Genomic DNA, 9,056 nt, shown 5'->3' with positions numbered 1-9,056 from the left:
TTTTTTTTTTTTTTTTTTTTTTTTTTTTGTAGTTTCAGGAACTGACGGTCTGATGGATCAACCTTCCCTGCTGTCTGACTGACATTTGCTGCTAAGACTGCGTGAGGGTTCACAGACTTGTTTATTTTAATGTCTTTCTACATGTTGATTTGTTTTGTTTCCAACATTTGGGGGGATTTTAATTAGAGAAGTACAATTAGAAACATATTTACCAAGATATAATGTTGATGGCACTAATCTCTTAAAGAAAACCAAGAGCCACTGACTAAATGGCATTTTATTTCCATGACATATTTATTATTACTGACCCCACCAGCCCGGATGCTTTGCTCCTAGCTAAACTCAAAACTTGCTAACTTTTTACACGTTGTTAACAGAAGTCGGGATGTGTAAAAAAAGAAAATCAGCCTCTTATTTCCCATCTGACCTGCTCAATGTTGTTGGGGTTTCCTCCAGGCTTAGGCGGTGGTGTTGATGTTCTCCACTTTCTACTTATTAGAAAAAATAGTTAGTGGTCATTAATTGTTCCTAAAAATGACCGCATGGCAACAGTGCCTATAAAAAAAGTATTCACCCCCTTTGATGTTTTACTCTTATTACTTTTACAAATAAATCATGATCAACAAAATTTATTTTTGACTATGTCAAATACCTTCCTTTTTTTAAAAAAAAAATGGATTTAATGTCAGGATCGTGTTTCTGTGTATTTATTTTTAGAGTTTTTTGTCTTCAGTTTGCTCCCTGTGTCTCTGTCTCTGCGTCTTCCCCGTTGATTGTTCCAAGGTGTGTCTCGTTCCCTTGATTAACCCTGTGTGTATTTAGTCCCACCTGTTGTCTGTGTTCTTTGTCGGGTCCTTGTCTAAGTTTGTGTAACGTACGTCCACGTCGTCTTTGTTAGTCTGCCCGCACAGTTGAACTGTGAAGTCCTGTGCTGGCATTAGCTCATCGTGTCAGTCTTTGTTGTCAGTGCTACCGGTATTTAGCTGCGTGCTAACTTCTGTGCCGTGCCGTCTGTTTTTGGACTGTTTGAGCTTCTTCACCATTAAATCCTTCATCTTAATCACAACCTGGGTCTCAGCGTCCTCTCCTCACCACAACCACATCAATCCTGACATTTAATTAAATTCCAGGGGATGTTCAGTGGCTCAGATTTTTTTTGTATCCATCTCCTGACTGATACTTTCCAATAATTTATTGAAGTGTTCTTTTGTCTTCATTCGAGACACAGTCACTCATTGTGGATTTGGATTTGTATGTTTCATTGTGAGGCTGCTAGCCCCAATTGACCGGACCTCGGTTGAATTAAATCTGCCACTTTAACAGGATGAATATTTACACAATTGCATTTTATGTTCCATGTTTTTAATTTATTGTCATTACTTTCTAGAAATCAGTTTTCACTTTGACATTTAAGGTTTTTGTTTTATTTTATTTGTGAAAAAGCCAAATTTTCTTGATCATGATTGATTTGTGCAAACGTTAAAAAGGTTAAAACAACCAGAAGGGTGAATACATTTTATGGACACTTTAGATGTAAGAAATATGAAGTTAAAAAAAAGGTTAATTTACCTCGATATTAAGACAAGGAGGAATATCATGATCAGCAAAATAGAAGGAATAGTTCCAATGAGTATATACATTAATGACACTGAAAAGAAAACACATTTAGTAAAACCAAGTTGAAATTTTTAGTGATTCAACAAAATAAAATTCTACTCTGGTTTTTCCTCTGTTTATCCCACAGTTTGCACACTAACTATGCCTAGCATAAAGGTCATTTGATGATTTAAATGAGAAACGTTTACCTGCCACAACATTCACAGTTACAGTGGCGTTATGCCATCCTATCTTGTTCTGGACTTTACAGTAATAGTTCCCATTGTGTTCATTTTGTATGTTGGTGATAGTGAAGCTTTTTTCTGAAGCTTTTGGTGCCTTTTCTCCCTCTTTGTACCAGCTGTAGTTAGCTGCTGGGTTAGCATCACTGCTACATGTCAGAGTCACTGAGCTGCCCTTCATGATGTCACCAGAAGGACTCAGTGACACTGAAGGAGATCTGGGAGCATCTGCGAGGGAGGATGTTATTTATAATAATGCCAGAATATAAAGTTAATAAGTGGAAGACATTCTTTAATGTGCTACTGCTTACATTTAACGTCAACATTGACTCTTGAGTTATTTTGTCCCTTCGTGTTTGTGGCTGTACAGTAATATTGCCCAGAATCATTTGAATTGATGGAGTTGAAGATGAGATTTTTATTTGATTTCATGGGTTTTTTGTCTTTTCCCCTGTACCAGGTGTAGTTAGCTGCTGGGTTAGCATCACTGCTGCAGGTCAGAGTCACTGAGTTTCCCTCCATGATGTCACCAGAAGGACTTATGGACACAGAGGGAACCTTTGGGGCATCTGACAAAAACAATAAGTAGACATTTACTAAGCATGAATGAAATGGAAATACTTCCTGATATAGAAAAATGAAAACTTACAGAGAACATCTAGAAACAGAGATGAAGAGTTACGTTCTCCATGCTGGTTCTGAGCCTTGCAAACGTAGTTTCCTCTGTCCTCAGAGCCGACAGCGACATGATAAACCTTCGATCCAGTCAGAATGATTTTATTCTCCTTGTACCAGGTGTAGCTAGCTGCTGGGTTAGCATCACTGCTGCAGGTCAGACTCACTGGGTTTCCCTCCTCTACTGATCCAGAGGGGTTCACCGACACAGAGCAGCTCTTTGGACCGTCTGAGTGAGGAAACAAAATGAAAGCCTGAAGTTGGATTTGTATGTTTCACACTATAATACAGGATATATTAAAAGTCTACGGCTAATTTTCTGAACTGGTTACCCAGTAAATGAAACCAAAACAAAACAAAACAAAAAAACTCTGCTTTACTGTCTAACCTTCAAACACTCAAGTTTTTGTTCTAAAGATGAAAATTCAAAAATCAGACAGGAAAATCTGAGTGCCACACTTCAGAGGTTTTACTTAAAGTTCAAGTTTTAAAAACATTTTCAACTTCCTGTCATGACTTTCTGATGATTATTCAGCCTGGGAGAATTACATCCACAGGAGTTTTCCCATTCAATCAGATTATATCAGCAGTAGTTCTACATTGTATTTTACTCACATTTCACATTAATATCGATACTTGGAGACGTTTGGCTTCCCAGGTCATTTCCAGCTGTACAGTAATACCTCCCAGTATCAGAGACCTGGATGGAGCTGAAGACTGATTGTATTTCTGTTCTGAGAAGTTGACCATGTTGACCTTCATTCACCCTGTAAATGTCGTATTTAGCTGCTGGATTAGCATCACTGCTGCAGGTCAGAGTCACTGAAGAGCCTTCAACAGTTTCTGAGGGCGTCACTGACAGAACGGTGGTCCGAGGAGCATCTGGAGAAAACATGAGAATAATAATTTAGATGAAGCTCATGACGTTGCAACTTAAAACTCAGAATCCCAAATATAAATAAATTTACAACAATGTAGAGATAAATGTATTAAACTTTTGGCATCACATTCAAAATTTAGCAACAACTGTGAGGACTTGTGTTAATGTCATTTCTTGGTTTCTTAATTTCAGGATTTTTATTTTTTCTAAAGTCTCAAAAGCTTTTTTACACATTATTCATTGTAATGAGATATTTATGTGCAGCATTTTGAGGAAAGAGATTATTGTAACACAATTTGAGATGTGACTGTAACATTGCAAAATAATGAAAAAGCAAATCACTGTGATGTCAGGCTGATATGGGAATCTGATGGAAAATATGTGGAAAGAGCAACAGATTAGGGTGATGGGAAAGAGGCTCTCCAACCTCAAAGATCTGCAACTTATTACCAGAGATAAATAATCAATTATTTAGTGGAGATGTGTGAAGGGTTTTATTGCTGTAACCTCGCTGAAGTGGAAATTGATTTTGATCTGACATTTTTGTAGATTAAAGCAGATGCTTTTATTTTCTCTCCAATCAGAAATCACAAAAATTTACAATGTTTTGAACTTTTGAGAGATGCATGTCAAATCAGTAACTATAACAAATTTCTTGGTTGAATTGAAATATTTTTAGATCTAAACCTGCCAGGTGAATTAATATTTTTACTTTAAATATTTCCATCAGAGAAGTGCAGAGATGCAAACTTACACACTGCAGGAGATGGAACATCCTCACGTCCTTTTATGGCACATTGATATCTGTGTGTGGTGTTAAATGAGGACAGGAACACATTTTTATTCTCTGTTGTGATTGGTGTTTCATCCTCCAACCAGACGTAGGAAACTGGACGAGGCAGCTGACAGTCAGTGTGACATGTCAGCTGGATCCTGGTTGGATCGTCTAACCTGTTTACCTTCACCTGGAGCTGTGGATCTATGTGGACAAAAAACATCATAATTTTATGAAAATAAAACAGTAGATTTATTTAGAGGTTAAACTGTAATATTTGTAACATCTTAAAACCAACTGACTTAAATAGTAACTTTTACCTGTGACAGATAAAGAGACTCCAGGTGAACCAGTGTATTTTCCATCTGGATGGTTTGTTGTGAACCTGAACTTGTACTCTTTTGAGTCAGCTTGTCTCACATTAGAGATTTTCAGACTGCAGGATTTTTCTGTACATTGATATTCCACACGACCTGAATAATCTCTGTCGTCTTTCAGATCCTCATAATTTCCATTACTCTCTTTTGTAAACCATAATGTTTTCTCTATAACAATCCGTACGTTTTCATATATGACTGGGTAAGTATAGTTGCAGCTCATTTCCACCGTTGATCCTTTTAGGGCACAAATGGAAGGACTATAACTCACACCCCAGCCATTCTGACCACAAACATTTGGAAGAAAAACAGACATTAAATAAACCTTAAGTAAACTGTTTATGTAAACATATTTTTATGAATCTTAAATACATTTTCAAAATTATAATAATCTGTCTGCTAAAATCTTTTAACATTTGAAGAATCTGGGGTCTCGTCTACAAAGGCTGCAAACATAAAACATTTATATGCTCTTGAGTTTCCACACAAAGTTAAAATCAGTAATCAAAGTTTATGAACTAACAGTGGATGTTTGTGAATTCACAAGTCGACTCTTTCTACACCTTTCAACTTGTTGCTGATTCTTAGAAAACTAGAAAACTGTTAATATTGTAAAAACAACGACTGTACAATCTATGATGAACAATCAATATATCAATATATTGTAATATCATCAGTGCATAAAAAAATCATCCACAGTCCAAAGTTTTATGGGCCTTAAGCAGAATTAAATTTGCGATCATTCTTCCTATTAACATCATCATTAACAGGATTCAATAGAAATTTTGTGGAATCTGGGAGAGAGAGTTGAGTTTAATTAGCTGAATATAAAAGCAATGAGATTATTGATTATTAATTAATGAGATGATTTGTGAACAAACTGAACTCAAAGATAAAAAATGGATTAAACTTCAAACCTCAGATTATAACTCCTTGTAATTTTTTTTTTTAAATCTTAAGTTAAATGGTGCACAATTTTAAATTGGTTAATTCAACAATGTTAAAAGTATAAAACGTCTTAATGGTGATTCTTAACCTCAATAAACAATTTTAGATCCATTGTTTATGTTTTGGCCTCTAGTTTGCTGAGCCTCAGACTGGCTCTGGTATCAGTCATGTGGTTAGGAATAATAACAGCAGTTTTATCATTATTATTATTATAACTATCATTATTATAGATGCATCAATGTAAAGCTGAAGAAAGTCTCCTAGGATGATTTAAAGTCAGTCCTTCTGTGTTTGGAGCTGCAGACGATGTTTCCACATGATGAGTCTCTTGTTGCTGTTTTCTGTCACCATCTGACCACAAAGTGACTGTCAGGTTAATCCAGGCTCAACAAGTCAACACTGAAACAAGCTTTATTAGCTGTTCAGGATTTAATATTCAATAATATTTTATTGATCCAACAACAATCTGAATGGCAGTCAGATTTATCAGATTACCTTCAAATTAATTTGAGCTGGTCCAACATTAAAGCCCAGTTTACAGTGAACTCTTTCCACTAAGATCCTGGCTGAGTTTACAGCAGCTGTGAAGAAACAGGCTGCTGTCATTCTGTCACTGTTTAGATTTATTTACTGGTGTGTTTTTTATAAATGTTTTTCTTGTAAACTGTGTTTTCATATGCCTCATTTACACATTTTTCTAACACTTCCCTCACAGTAAAAGTTCCTCTTCTGCACTGAAGAAAACCAGACGACTTATTTCTGTCTGTCTGTGTGAACTGAGGAGTTTGTTCTTTCATTTGCTCTGCATTTTGATTAGGATGTTCAGTGTAAATGTGTTTGCCGCTATGCACATTATCACATCATCCTGCTTTGTTTCCTGGATTTAAACTTTCATCATGATTTAGTCGGAAATCCTTGCAAGTTTTTGCAAAAGTACAAAAGNGAAGNCATTTCNGTATCANGTTCTAAAATGATCTTAGTCTGACCAAAAGGTCACAAAAACACAGAACAGATTCTCCCAATTTCTTTATTTGTCTAAGATTATTTCTTATTTACAATGGATATACATGTAATACTTATTTATAAATGAAACTTCACGTGTTGGAAAAGTTTTAAAAATATTAACTTTTCCTAAAAGAATTGAACAAAATTAATCATTTTAGCTGAAAAAGTTTTCATCAGTCATTTCTTCATTATGCTCATTGCAACATGACAAAGATCTAATCTAAGACGTGAAACACTTAGAGGAAGCTCTTGCAGTGAATTTTAAAAGTATTTGTCTTTAATTATCCGTCCAGTCAGAGCTTATTAAATATTAGCAAAGACGACTGACACGCAAAAAATCTATTTTTGGAAAAACTATATAAAAATCTGTCAGGACTTTTTAAATATTTCAAAAAGGTCTATGCAGATTATTCATGACCTTTATTTATTCTTAACATTACAACACAAACATCCATAAATATATTGTAATCAATACATTTTTTTCCCACTGAATCATTTTGCTTTAAATTCAGATTTTTTTTCTTACTTCATAAAATCTGAAATCAAAATGTTTGAAGTGTGAAATAAAGTTTCCTGCTCTTTACCTGCTGCCATCAGAAGGACAATAACTCCACGGATCGCTGCTGAGAAACTCATAGCTGCTGCTTTCATCTCTTTATATGACATAAAAATGGCAGAGACTCAACTTTAGTCTGCAGAACAAAGTAACAGGAAGTTATTTTCCCCCAGAACCTTATGCAAATGAGATGAAGAAGTTGTTTAGAATGAGCTCAGTTTCCTTCCTCTTCTCATCTGTGTGTGAGCGGCTAATGGCGACACATGATGGTAGTAGATAGGTTGTAGAAAAACGGGAAGACTTTAAAATATTCTGCTGTGTAATTCAACTCTGATGTAGAGAAACAAGAAATGTCTTAGGTTCTGTTTTTATAGTTAAAGGACAATGTTTTTTTTTTTTATTAATTGTATAAATGGATTTGTCAAAAATCATTGTTTATGTGATCAAACATTTGTAGGATTTTAAAAGCTGAAATCTTATCATTGAGAAGTTGAAAATAGAAAATAAAAAATGGTTCAACAGAAAAACATTTTGGATAAATCAGCATCCAGCTGAAATTGTTTTGCTCTGATTTGATGTGGATAAAAGTTTGGTTGACTTGAAACGCAAAGAAGTACCAGGGGTGTCAAACTCCAGTCCTCAAGGGCCGCTGTCCTGCCACTTTTTGATGTGCCTCTGCTGCACCACACCTGAAAAGAATAATTAGGTCATTAGCAAGGCTCAGGAGAACCGATCTACACAGGGAGGAGGTAATTAAGCTGCTTCATTCCACTGTTTTTTACCTGTGGCACATCTAAACACTGTAGGACAGCGGCCCTTGAGGACTGGAGTTTGACACCCCTGATAGACGGTAGTAAGAAGAGCGTAAGAAGGCAGGGAGAAACGTCAGATGTGACGTTTCTGTTCTGATACCAATATTTCTAATAATGATGCAGTTTGAGAAAAGTGTGAGGAAAAACGATGTAGCAGATATTAATGTCCCTTACTCACTGACTTCATATTAATTTTATTTAAATATAATTTAATCTGGCTGGGAAACAAATATCACTCTGTTCTCCCACTCAGCCATTGTTGCCGTTGCTACAGTTTAGCATGCTCTGTTGAGAAATACTCTTCTTTCATTGGTCACATAGATCCTCATTCTGGTGGGCTACTGCCCTCTCCCGGTCATATTCTGTACTGCAATCATCTTCTACTGAACCTTGTTATACTGTTCATGACTCAACATAAAGCAGAACATGATTCTGAAGTGGAATGAAAGTGGCATGTTTTTTTTTTATCTCTTAACGATAAAAATATATATTTTAAATGGTTGTTATTTCTAATCGGTTCCCTTTACTACAGCGGCTCTCAATAACGGCTCTTGTGTAAATTATTTCACTTAAAAAGACAAGAGTCAGGGTTCCATCCTTACAAAGTTTATTTAACGTGAATTATAAACCAGCTTAAATGGTTGCATAAAAAGGTGGAACACCCCGATTGAAAAGCACAAGTCACACAGGAAACAGGATTCCTCCAGTGCCATAGAGGGCGCTATACAGACAGAGAATGTAATGCCTCAGACAGCACCGGATGCCACCAGCAAGGAGGAAAAAACACCACTGGAAAATCCAAGCTGAAGAGAAAACACAGTAAACAAATGTTAGAAATGATGGTTCCTATCTCTGCCCCCACAGATCCTCAGATCCGACCAGCCACGGATATGGCAGGCAGTTTTAACATGTAATCAGTTTCCTCTGACTATCTGGAATGTGACTACAGATATCTAAGGACGGGTTTTAGACACAACTTCATTTTATACGTGGTATTTAAAGATATCTACATCCATATTCTGACTAGTAAGAAAAATTAAAGACATTCTGACAAATCAAAGTGCCTTTCAAAATATCTTACATGACGTCACCAGGTTTATTTGAAGGGTCCGACATCCGTAATTACTATTCAAAATATGTTGAATGTAAATATGACTAGTCAAAATTACATTTTTACATATCTGAATTAA

General features: G+C 35.8%; 1 protein-coding gene across 1 annotated transcript in view; it reads right to left on the bottom strand.

Annotated features, from left to right (window-relative positions):
• Nucleotides 1–7,367, bottom strand: part of LOC106934868 (B-cell receptor CD22-like) — a 12,305-nt gene extending 4,938 nt beyond the window's left edge. Inside the window, exons 1-9 of the mRNA XM_015015010.1 lie at nt 7,083–7,367; nt 4,489–4,842; nt 4,148–4,372; nt 3,129–3,395; nt 2,488–2,742; nt 2,150–2,407; nt 1,806–2,066; nt 1,570–1,648; nt 428–488 (exon numbers count right to left, since the gene is read on the bottom strand). Of these exons, the coding sequence (XP_014870496.1) occupies nt 428–488; nt 1,570–1,648; nt 1,806–2,066; nt 2,150–2,407; nt 2,488–2,742; nt 3,129–3,395; nt 4,148–4,372; nt 4,489–4,842; nt 7,083–7,164 (1,842 nt within the window). The 5' untranslated portion in view covers nt 7,165–7,367. The remainder of the gene's footprint in view (nt 1–427; nt 489–1,569; nt 1,649–1,805; nt 2,067–2,149; nt 2,408–2,487; nt 2,743–3,128; nt 3,396–4,147; nt 4,373–4,488; nt 4,843–7,082) is intronic.
• Nucleotides 7,368–9,056: the final 1,689 nt, after the last annotated feature.

Source organism: Poecilia latipinna, unplaced genomic scaffold, assembly GCF_001443285.1.
Source record: "Poecilia latipinna isolate Pla-1442-1.1 unplaced genomic scaffold, P_latipinna-1.0 Scaffold1876, whole genome shotgun sequence".
NCBI lineage: Eukaryota > Metazoa > Chordata > Actinopteri > Cyprinodontiformes > Poeciliidae > Poecilia > Poecilia latipinna.
Note: the sequence above shows the minus strand (reverse complement) of the source record. Positions and strands in the feature narration are given on the sequence as shown.